General features: G+C 39.5%; 2 protein-coding genes across 7 annotated transcripts in view; one reads left to right on the top strand and one right to left on the bottom strand.

Moving 5' to 3' along the window:
- Positions 1 to 6,652, bottom strand: part of AP4S1 (adaptor related protein complex 4 subunit sigma 1) — a 48,193-nt gene extending 41,541 nt beyond the window's left edge. For 2 of the 4 annotated variants that reach the window (XM_070358681.1, XM_070358680.1), the window contains exon 1: positions 6,424 to 6,576. The gene's annotated coding sequence lies outside the window, so the exon portion shown is untranslated. Of the gene's footprint in view, positions 1 to 6,423 lie in introns of all 4 variants that reach the window. The other 2 variants (XM_070358682.1, XM_070358679.1) reach the window with 2 other exon arrangements.
- STRN3 (striatin 3) overlaps positions 5,736 to 24,672 on the top strand; it is a 107,299-nt gene continuing 88,362 nt past the window's right edge. Inside the window, exon 1 of one of the 3 annotated variants that reach the window (XM_070358673.1) lies at positions 5,736 to 6,298. In XM_070358673.1, the coding sequence (XP_070214774.1) occupies positions 6,017 to 6,298 (282 nt within the window). In that variant the 5' untranslated portion in view covers positions 5,736 to 6,016. The remainder of the gene's footprint in view (positions 6,299 to 24,672) is intronic. The other 2 variants (XM_070358674.1, XM_070358675.1) reach the window with 2 other exon arrangements.

Raw genomic sequence — 24,672 nt, 5'->3', positions numbered from 1 at the left:
ACAGTTCACATATTGCTGAAGCCTGGCTTGGAGAATTTTGAGCATTACTTAATGGTGTAAAATATATTTTCCCAAAAGAGGAGATGATTTTGGTGCCTTTTACTACTAGTACTCAGGACGGTTCTGGTCATTGAACCTCAAGAGACAATTGGTAGAATGGTAGCAAAACTGATTAAAATGATTGAGGTGAAGAAAAAATATTTACATAAGTCCAGTCTGAATTTACGTTATTCGTCAAACATTTATTGGGGATTTCACTGTGCCAGGTACTGAGGGTACCATTATCAACAACCTAAAACTAGACTGGAAAGTCTGTGAAAGCAGAGATTATGTCTGTCTGATTCTCAGTGATCACCAAGGACTAACAAGAGTATCTAAAAAATAGCAGCCAATTCAGAAATTAAAAAAAAAAAAATATATATATATATATATATAAAAGTAAAGATTTATAGTACCTGGTATGTGCAGGTCTTCCTTTCACAGTGTTTAGTATGAGTGTTACTGAGGAATACACATATAGACAACTTAAATACAACGTACACTAACAAATTGAAGGATAAAAACCATATGATTATCTCAATAGATGCAGAGAAAGCCTTTGGCAAAATTCAACACCCATTTATGATAAAAACTCCCCAGAAAGCAGGCATAGAAGGAACATACCTCAACATAATAAAAGCCATATGTGATAAACCCACAGCAAACATTATCCTCAATTGCGAAAAATTGAAAGTATTTCCCCCAAAGTCAGGAACAAGACAAGGGTGCTCACTCTCACCACTACTATTCAACATATTTTTGGAAGTTCTAGCCACAGCAATCAGAGAAGAAAAAGAATAAAAGGAATCCAGATAGGAAAAGAAGAGTAAAACTCTCACTGTTTGCAGATGACATGATCCTCTACAAAGAAAACCCTAAAGATACCACCAGAAAATTACTAGAGATAGTCAATGAATATGGTAAAGTTGCAGGATATAAAATTAATACAGAAATTGCTTGCATTCCTATACACTAACAATGGGAAAACAGAAATTAAGGAAACAATCCCATTCACCATTGCAATGAAAAGAATAAAATACTTAGGAATAAATCTACCTAAAGACACAAAAGATCTATATATAGAAAACTATAAAACACTGATGAAAGAAATCAAAGATGACACAAATAGATGGAGAAATGTACCATGTTCATGGATTGGAAAAATCAATATAGTGAAAATGAATATACTACCCAAAGCAATCTATAGATTTAATGCAATCCCGATCAAGTTACCAATGGTATTTTTCACAGAACTAGAACAAATACCTTCACAATTTGTATGGAAATACAAACAACTTCAAATAGCCAAAGCAATCTTGAAAAAGAAGAATGGAACTGGAGGAATCAACCTGCCTGATTTCAGACTATACTACAAAGCTACAGTCATCAAGACAGTATGGTACTGGCACAAAGACAGAAATATAGATCAATGGAACAAACTAGAGAGCCCAGAGATAAATCCATGCACCTATGGACACCTTATCTTTGACAAAAGAGGCAAAAATATAAAATGGAGAAAAGACAATCTCTTTAACAAGTGGTGCTGGGAAAACTGGTCAACCATCTATAAAATAATAAAACTAGAACACTTTCTAACACAATACACAAAAATAAACTCAAAATGGATTAACAATTTAAATGCAAGACCAGAAACTATAAAACTCCTAGAGGAAAACATAGGCAAAACACTCTGTGACATAAATCACAGCAAGATCCTCTATGACCCATCTTCCAGAGTAATGGAAATAAAAGTAAAAATAAACAAATGGGATCTAATTAAACATAAAAGCTTTTGCACTATGAAGGAAACTATAAGCAAGGTGAAAAGACAGCCTTCAGAGTGGGAGAAAATAATAGCAAATGAAGCAACTGACAAAGAATTAATTTCAAAAATATGCAAGCAGCTCATGCAACTCAATACCAGAAAAATAAACGATCTAGTCAAAAAATGGGCCAAAGAACTAAACAGACATTTCTCCAAAGAAGACATACAGATAGCTAACACATGAAAAGATGCTCAACATCACTCATTATCAGAGAAATGTAAATCAAAACCACAATGAGGTACCATCTCACACCAGTCAGAATGACTGCTATCAAAAAGTCTACAAACAATAAAGGCTGGAGAGGGTGTGGAGAAAAGGGAACCCTCTTACACTGTTGATGGGAATGCAAACTAGTACAGCCACTATGGAGAACAGTGTGGAGATTCCTTAAAAAACTGGAAATAGAACTGCCATATGACCCAGTAATCCCACTGCTGGGCATATACACTGTGGAAACCGGAATTGAAAGAGATACATGTACCCCAAGGTTCATCAAAGCACTGTTTACAATAGCTAGGACATGGAAGCAACTTAGATGTCCATCGGCAGACGAATGGATAAGAAAGCTGTGGTACATATACACAATGGAATATTACTCAGCTATTTAAAAGAATGCATTTGAATCAGTTCTAATCAGGTGGATGAAACTGGAGCCTATTATACACAGTGAAGTAAAAATGAAAAACATCAATACAGTATATTAATGCATATATATATGGAATTTAGAAAGATGGTAACGACGACCCTATATGCAAGACTTCAAAAGAGACACAGATACAAAGAACAGACTTTTGGACTCTGAGGGAGAAGGCGAGGGTGGGATGATTTGAGAGAATAGCATTGAAACACGTATATTATCATATGTAAAACATATGACCAGTCCAACTTCCATGCTTGAAACAGGGCACTCAAAGCCAGTGCACTGGGACAACCCAGAGGAATGGGATGAGGAGGGAGATGGGAGGGATGTTCAGGATGGGGGACACATGTACACCCACGGCTGATTCACGTCAGTGTATAGCAAAAATCACCACAATATTGTAAAGTAATTAGCTTCCAATTAAAATAAATTAATTTAAAAAATAAAAAATAAATAAATGTAGTGAGTATTAGGAGTTCAGCATGGGATACTATTACTAAGATAGGGTCTCTAAATAATAAGCTTCTTGGAGGAGGAAATATTTGAGTTTTGAAGGAAGACGGGAAGGTAAGCCAGTTGGGTACAGCATGTATTAAATTCTTGGAAATGAAACAGTGTAATACATTTTCAGAACTCAAAATGGTGCAGTTTAGCTGGAGAGAAGAATGGGGTACCATGATGATGTGATGGTAGATTAGGCAATAAGATGGACTTTTATATGCTATGCTAAAATTTGGGCTTTATTCTAAATTTGGTCATCATTAATGCAGTGTAACCAGGGAATGACAGGATCAGACCTACCTTTTGAAGATCACTCAGACATCAGTGGTAGCGGAAAGCGGGTAAAGAGTAGAGGTGGAAAGGTTTAAATTAAGGCAATGTATGAAGATAATGGGAGAGATATAAGATAATACTGAGAAAGGGATTGGAAGGTACTAGAATGAAGGACTGCCAGGCCTCAGGTTTGAATGCAGTGCCACTTAACAGGATGGGTAATAGAAGTAAGTTTGTTGTTTTGAAGGTGGGTGAGGAGGAAAAATATAAACCCAGTCTTTATTTGAGCTTGATGTAAATCAGGAAATGTTAGTGGGTATATTCCTCGTTTTTTGATGCCAATGTAAGAGAGGTCAGCCACATCTTCTCACAAATTCCTTTTGGTGTATAATAGGTCTTGAGGCAGTATAATGTTTGTAAACTTTTTACCTGCTATGAGGCCCCTTGAAAAAGAACAAGATTGAATAAGCAGGTTGTATGTTAGTTGCTATAAAATGGAGAGATAGTTCTTAATACTGTGATCTCAGACCTTATTTCATATATAAATAAAATATGGCAGCAAGGGTAAGAAGTCCAATCTGCTTTCCATTAAACAATAATAGCAGTAAAGCAGACATGACAAAACAAGATGTATCACTTTATCTCTCTGAATTACACTCTAAATGGTCGTGAAAATTTTATTGACGGTAGAGAAGAAAAAAAATTAATGCAGTGAATTTTATACGCGATTTCCTGGCACAGCTGTAATTAATGAATCTTTTCTCTTAGATTGTTAAATATTTTTGTCCTATTTTTTAACCAAATGATTATTAGCTACATTAACTTTTAGAAGCTTACTAGTTCATTAAGGATATTTCCTGGCAACCTAAGCACATAAAAACACATATTATGGTACTTAAAAAGATTAACCTTGTCTTTTATGTGTATATTATATTCACTCAAACAACCAAGAAAAACATTTTTAGCCACTCATCTAGGATTTTGTCTTCACAATGCTCTTATTTTCGATTTCCATCCAAAGATTCTGCTATGAACTGTTTATAATAGCCTGGACATGGAAGCAACCTAGATGTCCATCAGCAGAGGAATGGATAAGAAAGCCCTGGTACATATACACAATAGAATATTACTCAGCCACTAAAAAGAATACATTTGAATCAATTCTAATGAGGTGGATGAAACTGGAGCCTATTATACAGAGTGAAGTAAGCCAGAAAGAAAAACACCAATACAGTATACTAACGCATATATATTAAATTTAGAAAGATGGCAACGACAACCCTATATGCAAGACAGCAAAAGAGACACAGATGTATAGAACAGTCTTTTGGACTCTGTGGGAGAAGGCGAGGGTGGGATGATTTGAGAGAATAGCATTGAAACATGTATATTATCATATGTGAAACAGATCACCAGTCCAGGTTCAATGCATGAGACAGGGTGCTTGGGGCTGGTGAACTGGGATGACCCAGAGGGATGGGATGGGGAGGGTGGTGGGAAGGGGGCTCAGGATGGGGAACATATGTACACCCATGGCTGATTCATGTCAATGTATGGCAAAACCACTACAATATTGTAAAGTAATTAGCCTCCAATTAAAATAAATAAATAAATAAAAAGATTCTGCTATGTATGACAGTATTTGTGAGCCCATTCACTTCTAAAATGTCTGTTAATCAGCCTCCTTTAAGTTTTCTTTCTCCCTCTACCCATTATCAAGATCTAAAGTTTTTCACCTTCCCTTCTCCCAAGAGAAAAATGAAAACAATCGCTCCTGCTCCTCTCTCAAACGCCCCAAACGCAACCCACCCCAGAATTGGAAACCAGGGAGGCAAAGTGGTACATGTTGCAACTTGCGACTGGGAGCACAGACTTTGGAACCAGAGCCCGGAGACAGGGAATCAATCTTCACTTCCTGGAGGATCTGGGCTATTTGTCAAAAGAGAACGTTCCCAAAGCCCCAGGAACTGACTGGTGCTAGGAAACCAGAGAAAGAGCGGGTGACAAGCAGAGAAAGAGGCCCGATCCTCTGGGACTGCCAGAAACACGCAAGGAATGCAAAAGAAACGTCAAGAATCCGGGACCGGCTGCGGCCGGCTAGAAGGACCACTCAGGTTAAAACCCAACTCCGAAGGCAGGAGCGCCGCTGAGACTCGAGTGGGAAACGGCGCTGAGGGGGTTGACTGAACGAGGGAAACCCACTCCTGGGAAGGCAGAAACCGACTCCCTCCCAAATGTCGGAGTCGGTGACCCACAATCCGGTCCCGGCCACCAGACACCTCCGGCGAGCCTGGGGGCTGGCCTAGGGGCGGGGCCAAGCTCTTTCTCCGCCTCTAACGGCAGGCCGACTGCGTCCTCAGTACGCCTGCGTAGGGTGAGGCCGGACTCTATTTGGCTAGTAGGCGAGCGGCGGCATCGGCGTTCTCTACCCAGCATGCTGCGCGGGAGCGGCGGCCCTACGTCTATCCCCTTCCCAACCCTGCCCCCGCTTCCCACTCCCGTCGCGGCCCCCCCTTCCCCTAAAGTGAGTGAGTGAGACGGGCAGATGGAGGAGGGACTGTAATGGCGGCGGCCGGCAGCTCCCTGCTCTGACCCACGGCAGGCATACAGCAACGACCCCCTCCCTGCCCCTCTCTCTGCCGGCCTCCGCCCCGCCGCTAGCGCGGGGCCACCCTCTCCGGCCCTTCCCCCAGCCGTCGGCGTCTCGCCCTGCACCCCGGCCGGGGCCCCACACACAATGGACGAGCTCGCCGGAGGCGGTGGTGGCGGCCCGGCGATGGCGTCCCCTCCACGGCAGCAGCAAGGACCCGGGGGGAACATGAGCCTTTCGCCAGGGGGGAATGGAGCGGCGGGCGGCGGGGGTCCTCCGGCCACCGAGGGAGCGGGTCCCGCGGCAGGCCCCGAGCTGTCCCGGCCGCAGCAATACACTATCCCAGGGATCCTGCACTACATCCAGCACGAGTGGGCTCGGTTCGAGATGGAGCGGGCGCACTGGGAGGTGGAGCGGGCCGAACTACAGGTACCTCGCTGGGGTCGGTATGCGGGACGGCTGCGGCGGCTGGGTTCCCGGCCGGGGGTGGGGGGGTGGGGCCGGGACTCCCCTCATTCGGAACTCGAGGCCTTGGGAGACCGAGAGGAACCTACCTGTGCGGCTCGGGGGGCGATAGTCGTGGAGACGGCTCTTCCTAGAACCCCCCTCCCCCTTTCCCGCAGAAGCTTGTTACCCAGACCTCACTGGCTGCGCGGTGCGGGCTTCCTTGGGGCAGCCATTTTGGCTTTTAGTATGGCGTCTGCGGGGGCTCCTCCGGAGGCGTTCTGCGCGGGCCTTCGGGGTTTGGGGCCGAGTTTCTCTCTGTGGGAGAATCCGGCGTGGGGCTGTCGGGCACTGCGCTGGCTCCTGTTTATGCCTCTTAAGATGGAGAACCCGAGGAGAGGGACTGGGTTGGGGATTTTACCACCTTTTCCCGAATCACCCCCCTGTTTCCGATTTGGCGTGACTGCCCCCCTCCCCCGGAGTTGGGAGCCCTTACTCTTTGACAGCCACGCTTCTTTCCAGGGCTGCTGCCGCTCACAATGGCTTGCGGCTGACCGATGAAGTTTTCATTTCCTACCGCCAACTTTTAAGTACCTTTTTACCTGGGATGCTGCCTTATTCACTTCGATTCTCTTTGAGTTCGTCCTTAGTGACTGACTCATCAACGCTGCTCTGTACTTTTAGAGTACTCTTCGGCAGGCCTTCCCCTCCTCAATTCCCGTCTTTACACACGAAAAGCCAAACCAGACTATCTGTGCCGTCTTCAGGAAACGATTGAGAAAAGATTTAATGTTAGTTTGGAGTAAAACGTTTTTGTTTCATATTACCAGCTCGCACAGGGGAAGCAGAGTTAAATATCCTTAGGAACCTTCATAATTGAGCCGGACCCGGTCTTAAGGTGAAACTTTTGAGATACTGGTTCACCTAACTTTTGGAAGATGTTGGTAGTTTAAGGGCTTATGTCTTGGATTTCGGAAGAGCTACATTTAAAAGGATTGTTCACCTCTTTCGCATGTTTGTGTTTATTTTAAAATCACTTTCCAAAGCAAATTTAGGCTTAGAAGGAAAAAAGCATGCATGTAAATAGTGCTGCACCTGTTCTTCAGACTGCTGTATATTTAGAGTGTATGTGGTATTGTTCGCTGATATACATGTCATATATGTCTGGGGTGAATGATTAGGGAAATGTAGTGTTGAAAGAAGATTGAATTAGCTTAAAAGGGTTGTCCTCAAACAAATACATACATCTTCAGTTTGATATTGAACCAGTCGACTTTTTGTCTCTACAAAGTGGGGAAAGTCAAACTTTTAAAAAGTAAAAAAGCAGATATTTTGACACTTACCAAAAAAGTGAATTCACTTTATCAGGTTGGCAATTCAGTGTTTTAGTGCTTTGATATACTATTGGGCTTTTAAAAAATATTAACATGTCAAGTGTTGTTCCTTTTGTGTGTGCTCTGCTTTAAAATATCTGGGACATACAAAGTTCTCTTGATGAACAACTTTGTATTACACCATGTGCAAACTTAATATTCAGTGTGAGGCATTTATTTTTGAAAACTGCATTTACAAATGCATTGAAGCCTAGGCTCACTAAATAATACTTCACCAGTCCCTAATACAGTGTTTATAACCTTTGTACTGTTGTGGAAAAGGTTTAATTTAAACACTTTCTAAGTTAGTAAATGTATTAGTCATTGGTAAGCTTCACAAAATGTCTTACTTGTGTCTGAATTAGTAAAATCTATGCCACTTGAGATCTATATTGTTTACCTTAGGTTTTGGTTTGCCTTCTAATTCTCCTCTCGACAGAAGTCTTTTAAGGAAAATTTGTTTTGCTTGCTTGCTTTCAGCCTATCTACTGTTGTTGGCACATTAGTTCGGATATAGCCATTTTAAACTTTTTGTTTACTTACTTCGAAGACGTTCTTCGGTGTTTATCTAGACTCTTTGTTTTTTTTTTCCCCTTTAGAAATTTTTATTATTTCACACTGATTCTTTTGGAACAAAATGTTCATGATTGTGTGTTTTTGTTCTATATATTTCTCTATGTTTTATTGGGCTACATAGTTAATTTAGAATATTGAATTTGTTTTACATGTCTAAAGTCTTTAGTAAGAATGCTTGTGAGATGTCCATTTTAAAATGTATGAAAAATGTATTGGGAGAGTTTACGTGAAGCATGAATACATTTAAACTGTAAACTTAGACTTAATTTAAGAAAGATAACATAGAAGTAAAATAACTTGCATATCATTTGGTATACAGCCTTGAGTATACTGTTCATCTATACATTACTTAAAGTGTTTAGTACTAAAACTATTCAATAATGACTACAAAGAGGCTAAGGTATACCTCCTTTTGATGTAAATTTTCAATGTGGATTTTATTTTTCCTGGCTTTGGAAAGGTTTTTAAACTAAAACTTTGCAGTATGGTTCTCTTTTCTGTAAAAGAAATTTTGGATAAAGTTCTTTCTTAGAAGATTGGAACTAAAGCAAAGAATGTCTTAAAACTCTTATTTTTGTGACGGTTCCTTACCTGGGACTCAGGTAAAAACTTTGTTACGTTAATAAGGCTCCAGGACAGTGATTTTTCTTTTCTTTTTTTTTTAAATTTTATTTTATTTAACTTTACAATATTGTATTTGTTTTGCCGTATATCAAAATGAATCTGCCACAGGTATACATGTGTTCCCCATCCTGAACCCTCCTCCCTCCTCCCTTCCCATACCATCTCTCTGGGTCGTCCCAGTGCACCAGCCCCAAGCATCCAGTATCCTGCATCGAACCTAGACTGGCAACTCGTTTCATATATGATATTATACATATTTCAATGCCATTCTCCCAAATCATCCCACCCTCTCCCTCTCCCAGAGTCCAAAAGACTGTTCTGTACATCAGTGTCTGTTTTGCTGTCTTGTATACAGGGTTATTGTTACCATCTTTCTAAATTCCATATATATGCCTTAGTATACTGTATTGGTGTTTTTTTTTCTGGCTTACTTCACTCTATATAACAGGCTCCAGTTATTTCTAAGTCAGAGTGCTACTGACAATCACTGGTAATCCCCCCTGCCCCAACCCCCCTAATATGCAGGGCTCTGTTTCATCTTCCAGAGATTTGGATTGAATTGGCCTAGGACTTGAAAAAAATGGACTGTTTTTAGGATTCAGCCAGTTCATATTATATAGAATGGAATTGCCCTTTCATCAGTATTTTAAACTGATGAGGTCGATATCATTCCTGTTTTACAGATTAGGAGACACACTTCAACAATGTAAGTAACTGTTTGCTAGCTGTAAGTATTGTAGGTCAGATTTGAATCTGGGTTCATCTGAATCCAAAGACTTTGGTCTTCTCACCACTCTTGAAACCGCTCTTATTGTCTTGGTATTTTTTGTAGAAATAGAATCTGACTTACAATTTACTATAGAGACGTGGGTTCAATCCCTGGGTGGGGAAGATCATCTGGAGAAGGAAATAGCAACTTACTCCAGTATTCTTGCCTGGGAAATCCCATGGACAGAGGAGCCTAGTGGGAAACTGTCCGCGGGGTTACAAAGAGTCACACGTGACTTAGCAACTAAACAACAACATACAGCACCACTGCAGTATGTTTCAAGAGTTTTATTAAGCCCCCATGACATGGGTAGGTCTAGTTATGACACAAGTGATAGGTAGAAAATATAGTCCTGGTATTTGTCTTCTAAAATTACTAATTCTCTAGCAAATGTAAACTTTTAGCGTTTGTGTTTGCATACTCTGGCATACAGATTTGTGATAACTAGACAGATATTGCCACTTAAAGATCTTAATAGGAGATATTTCTCTCAGACATAACTTGATTTCTTCCTTTTGAATTGGGGGCAGTAGGTGTTTCTCTTCTAATCTATTATTGTCAGAGTTTCCTTTGGATAGTCTATCCAAATCAAGTCTAGTCAAATCCTGTTCCTTTTTTATTACAAAATTTTTGTCAATCTATGAAATTACAAAAAAATAATATAGAGATTTTTCATTAAAGTACTCTTTTTATTGAGAGTTTCAGCCTTCATAAAGTCTTGCTGTTATGCACTTTTTCTATTTCAAATAATGGTGACAGTAAAAAAAAAAATTATTTGGTAGAATTAAAAGTCCATAATCTTATGTCATATTCTCCCTGTTTTTTAAGTCTTGGAAACAAAAAGTTTGGGGACCATTAATATATAATTCTTTTTCTCTATTTACTTTTTAATCCTGTATAATCTTTTTGCTCTATTGTCTCATTACTCCCGACTGAGCTTAATAGGACACTTTTTTCTGTCGGTGATTGACCTTCAAATTGCCAAATCTTGCTGCCTTCTCACAGATCATAAGTACTTAGCCAGCACTTTCTGCTGTTGACGGTTCTTCCTCAAAATCCTTTTCTTTGGCCACTACTCTGTAATCCCTTATTTTCCTTTTGATCTACTTATCATCTTCATATGTTTCTTCTACTTTGGTTTCAGTTATTGTTACCTGGGTTTCTGGTTCTTTTTACAGAAATACACAGTGGATTTTTTTTGTTTGTTTGCTTGCTTGCTTGCTTTTGCTAAGTGTTATTCCAGTGCTTTAGTATTTAGTCCTTAAATCCTAAAACCCAATGAGTTGGGCACAGTTGGTTTCTCTTGTTGTTATTTTGTTTAGTTTGATGCTAGGCTATTGGGCCCAGAGGTTAAGTAATCTAAGAGTAGCAGAGCTGGAATTTAAACCTAGGCAGGCTGCCTCTGGAAGCCATGTTGTTAGTTACTACTGTATCTTTGACTTTCAGATATCTCAAAAATATTTCTTAACTTTCTCTGTAAATTTTCTGCTTCAGATTCAATACATCCATTATTTATTTCATCTCAAATGCCTGCCTCTTCCCCCCCACCAAGGCGCACTTAACTTGATCATTCTCCTTTATTCCCTGTTTTTGTTAGTTTATTATCATCCTTCCCATTGGTAGATGCTAAAGAGATCAGTAGGTTCTTCTAAAAATGTTGAGTCTTTGGGTTTATTGATTCTAGTATGACTATTCAGTGAATATATTTGAGTGTTACTTTGTGCTATATACTGGATATATAATGATGTATGAAGCAAGGAACTTGCTGCTGTTGGAGATTGTACTCTAGATATAATAAAATGTGATAAATCAGAAATTAACAGGATGTTGAGAAAATAAATATAATGGGAAACCGTTGTAGATAGTGAGCTTTCACTAAGCAATTATTGAGCAGTTTTTATATGCCAGCCAAGAATTATTTTAAGTTAATGCATAGGTGGTTTGTTTTCACTCACTAAGTTGTGTCCGACTCTGCAACCCCATGAACTGCAGCACGCCAGGCTTCCGTGTCCTTCACTATCTCCCAAGGTTTGCTCAAACTCATGTCCGTTGAGTCAGTGATGCCATCCAGCCATTTCATCCTCTGTTACCTGCTTCTCCTCTTGCCCTCAATCTTTCCCAGTATTAGGGTTTTTCCAGTGAGTCAGCTGTTTGTATTAGGTGGCTGAAGTATCGGAGCTTCAGCATTAGTCCTTACAGTGAATATTTCAGGGTTGATTTCCTTGCCGTCCTAGGGACTCCCAAGTTTTCTCCGGTACCACAGTTGGAAAGCATTAATTCTTCAGTGTTCAGCCTTCTTTATGGTCCAACTCTCACATCCATACATGACTACTGGAAAAACCAAAGCTTTCACTATATGGACCTTTGTTGGCAGAGTGATATCTCTGCTTTTTAATACACAGTCTAGGTTTGTCATAGGTTTTCTTCCAAGGAGCAAGTCTTTTAATTTTGTGGCTGCAGTCACTGTCCATGTTGATTTTGGAGCCCAGTAATATGAAATTTGTCACTGTTTCCAATTTTTCCCCATCTATTTGCCATGAAATGATATGACCAGATACCATGATCTTCATTTTTTGAATGTTGAGTTTTAAGCCAAAATTTTCACTCTCCTCTTTCACTTTCATTAAGAGACTCTTTAGTTCTTCACTTTCTGCCATTAAAGTGATATCATCTGTATATCTGAGATTGTTGATATTTTTCCCAACAATCTTGATTCCAGCTTGTGAGTCATCCAGCCCAGCATTTCGTATGATGTACCCATAACTCATTTAATTTTTGTGAAGCCTCTATGGGGATATGGATACTTTTAGATCTCAAGTATGAGTACCTAACCATAGGTATTTCAGAGGAAAACAGCAGCATTAGAAGAAGTTCTGAAGCAGGAAAGATCTTCACTGGACGTGTGAATTTTACTATATTGATTCAAGGGACTATTTAATATAGATAGTCTCAGTAGCCTAATACATGTATTTTAATTTAGTGATTGTTAATTTTTTGGAAATAGTCTCCTTTGCATATAGACTGAAAGCTTTGGAGCTTTTTTCTAGTTAAAAAACAAATTTTTTTGGCTTTTAACATCTTTGAAGCCTAGCTACTGACCTGAGGAAATAACCCTGATTTAATCCGTGCTTATAATTCCTTTACTACCATTGTTTTAGTTCAGAGTGTTTCTCCTGCGTGATTTCTTTGGAGAAATCTAGCACTTTTCCTCCATATATGCTCCTCTCTTAAAGAGTTTGTCCTTTATATTGTAAGTATGATTGGATTATATATACTCTTACTTTAATTTTTAAAGATGATGGAGAGTTTTAAACAAATTCAAAAATAACAGTTATCAGGACTTCCCTAGTGGTGCAGTGGATAAGACTCTGCCTGCCAATGCAGCGAACGTGGGTTCGATCCCTGGTCTGGGAAGATTCAGCCGTGCTGCAGAGCAATTGAGCCTGTGCACCACAACTACTGAAGCCCTCGCTCCTGGAGACCGTGCTCTGGAACAAGAGAAACCACCGCAGTGAGAAGCCCAGACGCTGGCAACGAAGAGGTGCCCCCGTTCACCACTAGAGAAAGCCAAAGCAAATCAGTGAAGACCCAGCATAGTGAAAAATAAATACCAAAAAACATATATATAGTTATCTGTGACCACCCATAAACTTGTCACTCATCACTCAGTAACAACTCGTGACTAGTTTTATTTTACTTATACTTCTGTCCACTACCCTATCCCAAATTATTTGGAAGCAAATCCCAGAAACATGCAATTTCATCTGTGCATATTTCAGTATATATCTAAAAGATAAGGACTTTAAAAGAGAATTGTAGTTGCATCACCAAATTATTAAGAAAAATAAGTAATTTCTTAATATTATCAAATACCTGCTGTTTGAATACTAGTTTTCACATGTCTTTGAACAGTTTGTTTGAATCAGGATCCAAATAACACATTGTGATTGGAACCACCCCCTTCATCTTTCTTCCTTTTCCTTGCTACTTTCTGTTGAAGAAATCAGTCTTTGGTCCTGTAAAGATTCCCAGAATCTGTGTTTTGCTGCATGCTTCCCTAATACAGTTTAACACATTCCATTGTCGTGTTTGTTTTCCCCTGTAATTCAGTTAGTTGGATATAGGGGCTTGATCCAAACTGGCTTATTTTCTTCTTCTTTGGTGGGGTGTTGGAGGATGAGGATACGTCACAGCTGGTGATGAGGTCTTCTGTCAGTAAAGCACAAAACATCTTTCCTGATGTTAGCTCTTGATGTTAAGTAACTTGGTAACATTCATCCATTAGGGCCACCCTAAGTTCTTAAAAAACGAATTTGCGATATAATTCACACTTGTCCCACAGTATCTATGAAGTGAGTGGTTCCAGGACTCCCACACCCACCTTGCCCCTCTATCTCTGGATTCTGAAGTCCTTTATAAAAAATAGTGTATTTGCATATTCTTCCTGTAACTTTAAATTACTTCTAAATTACTTAGAATACCTAATACAATGTAAGTAGTTGTAAATACAATGTAAATAGTTGCCTGAAGTTGCAAATTTAAATTTTGATTTTTGGAACTTTCTGAAGTTTTTTTTTTCTGACTATATTCCATGCACAGTTGGTTGAATCGACTGGATGCAGAACCTGTGGATACAGAAGATTGACTACATTTCTGAGGTTTTTAGTATATGACTATGTTGTGTCCTCATCATCACTCTGTAACCTCAAAACATTTTTATCACATGCAAATGAACGCAGTTCAGCAGTTAGTCCCTATTAGCAATTAGTCCCAATTTTCCCTTTCCGTTGGCAATCACTAATTTCTGTCTCTATAAGAATGGTTTTTATATCTCAAGGATTTGCCTATTCTGGACACTGTATATAAAAGGAATCACAGTATATAGCTTGTGAATAGATTCTTTCACTTAAGGAAATGTTTTCAAGGTTCAACCACGTGTAGCAGATAACAGTACAGTATTTCTTATTATGGCTGAATAATATTCTATTGCATGGATATACTACATTATGTCTGTCAGTTGGTGGATATTTGAGTGTTTCTGTTACACTTTTTACTAATATATATGCACAAGTTTTTGTGTGAATGTATGTTTTCAGTCCTCCTATTATATACCTAGGAATGGAATTGCTAGGTCATGTTCAACTTTTTTGAGGAACCTGCCAAAATGTTTTCCAGTGTGACTGCCTCATTTACTTGCCCACCAGCAATGCACGAGGATTCCAGGGCCTCTCTTACTTTTTTTCAACTTTAAATATATTTTTCTTATTAAAAAAGCATTTTTTTAAAAAATGCCTTTTAATTGTTTTTTTTTTTTTTTTGTGTTTTTTTCTCTCATAGTTTTTAGATCAATTTTGTTTAGTTGTTTAGACTTTTGTTTGTTTGTTTGTTTAGACTTTACTTTTTAGGGCAATTTTGGCTTTATAGCAAAATTTAGCTGAAAGTACAGTTTCCATATAACACCTTGCCCATCAAAACCTCTAACATTAGAAGCTTTACTGGTGTGGTGCATTTGTTAAAATTGATGAACCCAGCATTATCAACTAAAGTCCGTAGATTACATTAGGGTTTACTTTGTGTCCTGTGTATTCTTTGGGATTTGACAAATATATAATCACATGCATCCATTTTTATGGTAAACAGTGATTTTTCACTGCCCTAGAAAAGGCAGAGGAATCAGAGATCAAATTGCCAATATCCGCTGGATCATGGAAAAAGCAAGAGAGTTCCAGAAAAACATCTATTTCTGCTTTATTGACTATGCCAAAGCCTTTGACTGTGTGGATCACAATAAACTGTGGACAATTCTGAAAGAGATGAGAATACCAGACCACCTGACCTGCCTCTTGAGAAATCTGTATGCAGGTCAGGAAGCAACAGTTAGAACTGGACATGGAACAACAGACTGGTTCCAAATAGGAAAAGGAGTTTGTCAAGGCTGTATATTGTCACCCTGCTTATTTAACTTCTATGCAGAGTACATCATGAGAAACGCTGGACTGGAAGAAGCACAAGCTGGAATCAAGATTGCCGGGAGAAATATCAATAACCTCAGATATGCAGATGACACCACCCTTATGGCAGAAAGTGAAGAGGAACTCAAAAGCCTCTTGATGAAAGTGAAAGTGGAGAGTGAAAAAGTTGGCTTAAAGCTCAACATTCAGAAAACGAAGATCATGGCATCCGGTCCCATCACTTCATGGGAAATAGATGGGGAAACAGTGTCAGACTTTATTTTTTTGGGGCTCCAAAATCACTGCAGATGGTGATTGCAGCCATGAAATTAAAAGACGCTTACTCCTTGGAAGGAAAGTTATGTCCAACCTAGATAGTATATTGAAAAGCAGAGACATTACTTTGCCAACAAAGGTCCAGCTAGTCCAGGCTATGGTTTTTCCAGTGTTTATGTATAGATGTGAGAGTTGGACTGTGAGGAAGGCTGAGCGCCGAAGAATGGATGCTTTTGAACTGTGGTGTTGGAGAGTCCCTTGGACTGCAAGGAGATCCAACCAGTCCATTCTGAAGGAGATCAGCCTTGGGATTTCTTTGGAGGGAATGATGCTGAAGCTGAAACTCCAGTACTTTGGCCACCTCATGTGTAGAGTTGACTCATTGGAAAAGACTCTGATGCTGGGAAGGATTGGGGGCAGGAAGAGAAGGGGACAACAGAGGATGAGATGGCTGGATGGCAGCACTGACTCGATGAACGTGAGTCTGAGTGAACTCCGGGAGTTGGTGATGGACAAGGAGGCCTGGCGTGCTGCGATTCATGGGGTCGCAAAGAGTCGGACATGACTAAGCTGCTGAGCTGAGCTGAGCTAGAAAATCCCCTATAGTCCATCTATTCCTTCCTCCCTAACCCAAATGCATGACAAATACTGCTCTTTTTATTGTTGTTTTGTTGTTTGGTTTTGGTTGCACCAACCAAAATCACAGTTGTGACTTGCAACTCCCAGTTCCCCAAACAGGGATCGAACCTGGGCCCCCCTGCAGTAGAAGTGTGGAGTGTCAACCACTGAACTGCCAGGGAAATCACAACTAGTGCTCTTTTTAACTGTCTTCCATACTTCTGCTTTTTCCAAAAGATCACATAATCAGAATCATACAGTATGTAGTTTTTTCACATGGACTTCTTTGACTTGGTGGTGTGCATTTAAGGTTCCTCCTTAATTGTTTTTTTGTGGCCTGATCTTTATAGTCCTGAATTGATATTTCGTTGTACATTTGTACCACAGATTATCTCTCTCCTCACCTTATTGAAGGACATCTTCGTTGCTTCTAAGTTTTGGCAATTATGAGTAATTGCACATCAACATTTACTCGTAATTTAGGTATATAGCAAGGAGCTTGATTGCTCCAGTGTATGGTAAGAATATGTTTAGTTTTCTAAGAAACTGCCAAACAGTTTTCCAAAGTGGCTGTACCTGTTTTGTATATCAGCCATCACTGAGGGACAGCTTTTGTTGCTCCATATTTCGTCAGCATTTGATGTCAGTATTTTGAATTTTAGCTATTCTAATAGGTGTGTAGTGATACCTTGTTTTAATTTGAAATTCCCCTAATGACATATGGTGTTGAGCACCTAATTTGCCATCTGTGTGTCGTCTTTGGTGAGGTATCTGTTCAGAGCTTTTGCCTTTTTAAAAATTGAATTGTCTGTATCTCCTCCTCTTGACATTCATGGGATGGAATGGTGTTGGGCATTGTTTCCAGTCATTGATGAGTAATTGTTCAGTAAGTGGTAGTCATTACTTATAACACCTATTAATCTTAAAAGGTGCTTTAATGACATAATTTAAAGGAACAAGTAATTATAATATCACCTTCCCTTTACTTCCTTCCAGTGAAGCTACCAAACGCAATGATTAAATTTATTTTATCTGAAGATAAAATCAGATCAGATCAGTCGCTCAGTCGTGTCCGACTCTTTGCGACCCCATGAATCGCAGCACGCCAGGCCTCCCTGTCAATCACCAACTCCCAGAGTTCACTCAGACTCAGGTCCATCGAGTCAGTGATGCCATCCAGCCATCTCATCCTCTGTCGTCCCCTTCTCCTGCCCCCAACCCCTCCCAGCATCAGAGTCTTTTCCAATGAGTCGGCTCTACACATGAGGTGGTCAAAGTACTGGAGTTTCAGCTTCAGCATCATTCCTTCCAAAGAAATCCCAGGGCTGATCTCCTTCAGAATGGACTGGTTGGATCTTCTTGCAGTCCAGGGGACTCTCAAGAGTCTTCTCCAACACCACAGTTCAAAAGCAGCAATTCTTTGGCGCTCAGCCTTCTTCACAGTCCAACTCTCACATCCATACATGACCACTGGAAAAACCGTAGCCTGGACTAGATGGACCTTTGTTGGCAAAGTAATGTCTCTGCTTTTCAATATGCTATCTAGGTTGGTCATAACTTTTCTTCCAAGGAGTAAGCGTCTTTTAATTTCATGGCGGCAGTCACCATCTGTAGTGATTTTGGAGCCCAGAAAAATAAAGTCTGACACTGTTTCCACTGTTTCCCCATCTATTTCCCATGAGGTGGTGGGACCGGATGCCTTGATCTTCATTTTCTGAGTGTTGAGCTTTAAGCCAACTTTCTCACTCTCCACTTTCACTTTCATCAAGAGGCTTTTGAGTTCCTCTTCGCTTTCTGCCATGAGGGTGGTGTCATCTGCATATCTGAGGTTATTGATATTTCTCCCGGCAATCTTGATTCCAGCTTGTGTTTCTTCCAGCCCAGCGTTTCTCATGATGTACTCTGCATATAACTTAAATAGACAGGGTGACAATATACAGCCTTGACAAACTCCTTTTCCTATTTGGAACCAGTCTGTTGTTCCATGTCCAGTTCTAACTGTTGCTTCCTGACCTGCATACAGATTTCTCAAGAGGCAGGTCAGGTGGTCTGGTATTCTCATCTCTTTCAGAATTTTCCACAGTTTCTTGTGATCCACACAATCAAAGGCTTTGGCATAGTCAATAAAGCAGAAATAGATGTTTTTTTGGAATTCTCTTGCTTTTTCCATGATCCAGCGGATGTTGGCAATTTGATCTCTGGTTCCTCTGCTTTTCTAAAACCAGCTTGAACATCAGGAAGTTCACTGTTCACATACTGCTGAATAGTAGTCTGTAATTGTAAGTGAGTAAGATCTGTGGTGTTTCCAATACCTAGTTAATAATCATGATACAGATTCTCACAGTCGTTCACTGGTCTATGTGATTCAGTAGTCTGGAGGTGGAGTCTGTGTTTTTAAAACATATAGCTGGTGATTCTGATACTCAGCCAGATCTGAGAGCCTGAAAGATAAGTCACTTAAGGATTTTGGTAGAACCCAGTTCTCTAACCTTTTTCCCTGTTAGATTGTCATTGGTTCTACTGATACGTTAAGTGAGCAGTATATCACTGCTTCTCTGCACTCACAGTGGCTTGCACTGTGTATGTTTACATTATTGTGCTTTTCTTTTTTTTGTTTTCACTTCCTGCTTTCTAGTACATTGAAACTACTTGTTAACAAGAACTTACTGGATTTTGAGTACGCTGCAAATTTTTGTTGGATTGATTTGAAACACTATGGTTTCGATTACATAGATGAAAGCAGTATGTGTCCATAAAAAGAACTGTTTAAGAATAACACTTGTTAATGTTTTTTAAACTATTTGTTTATTTTTATTTGGCTGCTCCAAGTCGTAGTTGTGAGTTGTGGGCTGCAAACTCCTAGTTTCAGCACGTGGGGTCTAGTTCCCTGACAGAGATAGAACTTGGGCTGTCTGCATTGGGAGGATGGAGTCTTAGCCACAGGACCACCAGGAAGTCCCACATCTGTTAACATTTAAAGAGTGTCTTCTGTACATTGGGAATCATTCTAATTTTTATGCCCTCCCTAAGTCATAGGAACAAGTATTTCTGTTTTAGAAGGAAAAATGGGCAAGAGTTTAAATGACTTGTTCAACATAAAACAGTAAACAGGTAATGAATCCAGGTGCTGCTGAGTTGCTTTTGACCAGTATGTTTGCCATCTTAAGGTAATTCTGGGACTACCTCAGTAGTAAAGAATTGTAAACAAATGACTAAATGAATAGGCTCAGTGTCACAAGATTTAAAAGGCTGTATGTAACTGAGCAATTATAAATGTGTAGTGAAATTTTGGATCATCTTTAGATAGACTTTGTAAAGGTTTTTAAAAACGTTTCAGACTCTTTATTTTTTGAATAGTTAATACATGGTTCAGAATTAAATCTGTGCGTACCATAAGCCTGTCCACCCTTAGTTCTGCATTAGTAACCACTTTCATTAGTACTAGATGTATCCTTCCAGCGTATTTTTTCTCTTAAAAAATATTTTTATTTATTTACTTATTTTTGGCTGTGCTGGGTCTTTGTTGCTGTGAGGACTTTCTCTAGTTGTGGTGAGTGGGGGCTACTCTTCGATGTGGTACGCAGACTTCTTATTGCAGTGGCTTCTCTTGTTGCAGAGCACAGGTTCTAGATATATGGGCTTCAGTAGTTGCTGCTCCTGGTCTCAGTAGTTGTAGCTTGTGGGCTGAGGATGGAGGACTCAGTCGTGTTGAAAAGGCTTCGTTGCTCCACAGCATGTGGAATCTTCCCAGATCAGGAATTGAACTTGTGTCTCCTGCATTGGCAGGTGAATTCTTAACCACTAGCCCACCAGGGAAGTCCCGCCTCCAGTTTCTGTGTCAGATAGATGTGAACAAATAGGTATACTGATTTTCTTCTCTTTCTGATACAATAGTTCATAAACTATATACCTGTTTTTCACTTTGCATTTTCATTTAACGTTTCCTGGAATTTGAAGTCTGTTACTGGTGGGCTGCCATCTGTGGGGTTACACAGAGTCGGACATGACTGAAGTGACTTAGCAGCAGCAGCAGCAGTGGAGAATATTCTTGACTTTTGTTTTGTTTTGTTTTAATAGCAGCTGCATAGTAGTCTACTTTGTGTACATGCCATAGTTGAATTAATTACCCCACTATTGTTGAATGGTTGTGTTGAAGTTTCAGAAAACATTTGTATCTGGTTGTTGTTGTTTTAGTATTTATTTATTTATTTGGCTGTGCTGGGTCTTAGTTGCGTCGTGTGGGATCTAGTTCCCTAAGGATTGAGCCCTGTCCCCCAGGCCACCAGGGAAGTCCCTGCACTGTGTTCTTAAATGTGTGAGCAACCAGCCTTCTGCCTCAAAATAAACTATTATATTGCTTTTTTGTTTTGTAATAGTTAAACTAAATTTTGTATGATCTTTGTTGGCTTGCATTTAAGTCTGAATTTTAAGTTAGGGATCACAAATGTTTTAGCTTTGAAAGCCATTAAATAACCAGTTCTATTTAAGCTGTAAGTCTGTTACTGAAGTCCTGAGGAAATAAGGAGTGAGAAAGACAAAACAAAGAAAGATGAAATAGGAAAAAAGGGGTTGGGTGGATGAGAAGAGGAATAAACACAGTGATAGAGAAACAATGGATGGGTGTGTATAACATGCCACCAACAGTTGTCTCAGACGGTAAAACTAGTTCAGTTCAGTTGCTCAGTTGTGTCCGACTCTTTGCGACCCCATGAATCGCAGCACGCCAGGCCTCCCTGTCCATCACCAACTCCCGGAGTTCACTCAAACTCACGTCCATCGAGTCGGTGATGCCATCCAGCCATCTCATCCTCTGTCGTCCCCTTCTTCTCCTGCCCCCAATCCCTCCCAGCATCAGAGTCTTTTCCAATGAGTCAACTCTTCGCATGAGGTGGCTAAAGTACTGGAGTTTCAGCTTTAACATCATTCCTTCCAAAGAACACCCAGGACCAGTCTCCTTTAGAATGGAATGTTTGGATCTCCTTGCAGTCCAAGGGACTCTCAAGAGTCTTCTCCAACACCACAGTTCAAAAGCATCAATTCTTCGGCGCTCAGCTTTCTTCACAGTCCAACTCTCACATCCATACATGACCACAGGAAAAACCATAGCCTTGACTAGACGAACCTTTGTTGGCAAAGTAATGTCTCTGCTTTTGAATATGCTCTCTAGGTTGGTCATAACTTTCCTTCCAAGGAGTAAGCGTCTTTTAATTTCATGGCTGCAATCACCGTCTGCAGTGATTTTTGGAGCCCAAGAAAATAAAGTCTGACACTGTTTCCCCATCTATTTCCCATGAAGTGATGGGACCAGATGCCATGATCTTCGTTTTCTGAATGTTGAGCTTTAAGCCAACTTTTTCACTCTCCTCTTCCGCTTTCATCAAGAGGCTTTTTAGTTCCTCTTCACTTTCTTCCATGAGGTTGGTGTCATCTGCATATCTGAGGTTATTGATATTTCTCCCATGGCCTAAATTAACCTTTGTTGGTTTTTTTCCCCAGAGTTTTAAGAAGTAGACCAGACTTTCATAAGCTTATATTAAAAAAGAGAGGGTGGGGTGCATTTGAGATTCTAAAAAGTATATAATTACACATCTTTATACTTTGCATATATCAGCATACCCTGGTCATTTTGTTCTTAATATTTACTGTAACTTGTAATTCTAAAAATACCCCCTCCCTCTTTAAGACTGATTGTAAACTTTTTGAAAGGAGGGCTCTTATCTTTTTTTTTTAGAAAAGTCAAGTATACCTAATGTGACAGTAAAGGGTCTGGCACATAATGGTGGTAGTGGTTGTGGTTTCGTTGCTAAGTTGTGTCTAACTCTTGCAACACCATGGACTATACCCCATCAGGCTCCTCTGTTCATGGGATTTCCCAGGCAAGAATACTCTATCCAAGGGGTTGCCATTTCCTTCTCCAGGGGATCTTCCAGACCCAGGGATTGAACCTGTGTCTTCTGCATTGCAGAGGGATTCTTTACCACTGAGCCACCAGGGAAGCCTCATAATAGGTGTTTGCTAAATATTTGTTAAATGAGTGAAGTTGCTGAGGACATTCCACTTAAGTTGTTAGATACGAGAAACTGAATTGTAATTTTTGTAGTACGTAATAGGGAAAAAAGCCCACCAGATAGAGATAACACCAGTAGTAAATGACTACTCTTCCCTTATCTTCTCATTTGATATTGGGATGAAACCAAACTTTGTTTTTTATTATAAGATATTCAAAATACTTTTTATTATAAGGTATTTAAAAAAAATTCTGTCTCCCCCTTGTGGGAGATAGAGTGTAAGAGAGATCACAACTTCAGTTAAAATGAATCTGTGCTTGGGATTAATGCATGGGAGTGGGGGTTACTATTTTCTCAAAAATAGTGATGATTTTTATGAACAATGTTTAATGACTAGACAGTGCTTATGAAAGCTAAAAAGCAGAGGTTCATGTTACATGTCAAATCAGCTATGTTAAAAAATATATTGAACAACGCAGTACAAATGTTTTAAAATAACCTTTGTGATCTTTGGGTCGTAGGATTATTTTTTAAAAAAAAGGCCCAACAAACATTATAAGGTAGGTATTTTCTTTTATTGAAACAAATATTTCAGAAATGAATGGTTTCTATATGCATATGTATAAAGAGAGGAGAGGAAGAGAGGGAGACACAGACACTGTTGAAGGATGCTTTATCATCAAACAGCAAGTTGAACTTGGTGCTTATAATGAGTTATCTTTTCCCCATTTTCTTTTTTGATTGATTTCTTTGAAAGCTTAACAAATACCATTATTTATTCATGAAGATCTTATTTTATGATGTTTTGAATTTTTGTTGTGTGGTTGGACTTAGTTGGTTTTGTTTATTTTGTACATTTTTTACATTAGTTTTTAATTTTTAGTTACTGTTAAAGTAATATATGAAAGTAAGGCTACAGAAATGTCAAATATAGTGACTTTTTTGATAATCTTAGTTTTCTACGAACAACACTGCTTTTGGGTGTATATCTTTTCAGAACTTTTTCTCTAAGTAGTCCCCTTTTATCAGCAAAAGGTATATTCCAAGACCCCCAGTGGATGCCTGACTCCATGGATAACGGATCTAACCCTGTATATGCTGTGAGGGTTTTTCACACTTCTCAAGTCTCCTTTTACCATATTTCAATATAGGTAATAAAGTTAGTTAAATCATTAGCTTTTATGTTATTATGACCATACAAATAATGAGTCTTGTATAAAAATTTATATATAACTTGTGGGTCAAAAATTGTACTATGAATCCTGTTTCTTTTCTGTAAAGTTTTTGTTTTTCTTGGAGTTACTTGCCGCCCACCACCCCCACCCCACTGTCAGCTTTTTTAAAATTTGCTTAGTTTCCTGTGTACCTATTGCTGTTTTTCTAAAAGCTTTTACTAATCTGTCAGGGTTTTCAGACTCTAGCACATCACATTGTCTGTAAGTTCTGCCTCTTTTTTGTGGAGGAGTTGGAGTGGGGAGAACTTACTTCAGAACTGTTATTCTCCTTGCTCTGATCTAGACTTTTGTGTATAGTTACTATTCTGAAACGTCTGCCCTCTTCTTAAAGGGGAATCCCCTACACCACCACCACCCTTCCCACCCCTCCCCCCTACCTTTTTATGTTGGCTCCCTTTCTGCCCCCTGTTTGGCTTATTTAGTCCTTTATTTGGCTGAAATATGTTATCTGGTTGTTTCTTGAGAAAAGTTGCACAGGAGGTAAATTTTAGGGACTTGTATCTTTTTTAAGGAAAAAAAATGTTTTCTTTTCATACTTGATTGGTAGTTTGACTGGAAATAAGTTTCCATCAACATTTCAAAGACATAAGAAATAAGTTTCGAAGACATAAGAAATAAGTTTCCATCAACATTTGGAAGACAAGAGAATGTCTTCGAAATTTCTCTTGTCTTTGAACTTTCAGTACAGCTTTTGAAAAGTCTGATGCTGTTCAGATTCTGGTTTTTCATTTGCTGGGTTGCTCCAGGCCTTGGCTGTGGCATGCAGAATCTTCGGTCTCCATTGTGGCATGAATGATCTTTTAGTGGGGGCGGTGTCCATTGGGGCATGAATGATCTTTTAGTTGGGCGCGTGGAATCTTCAGTTGCTGCCTGTGAACTCTTAGTTGCGTCCAGTGGGATCTAGTTTCCTGACCAGGGAGGGAGCCTGG

Source organism: Bos mutus, chromosome 21 (genome assembly GCF_027580195.1).
Source record: "Bos mutus isolate GX-2022 chromosome 21, NWIPB_WYAK_1.1, whole genome shotgun sequence".
NCBI lineage: Eukaryota > Metazoa > Chordata > Mammalia > Artiodactyla > Bovidae > Bos > Bos mutus.
The sequence above is the reverse complement of the archived record's forward strand: the minus strand, read 5'-3'. Positions and strand labels throughout refer to the sequence as shown.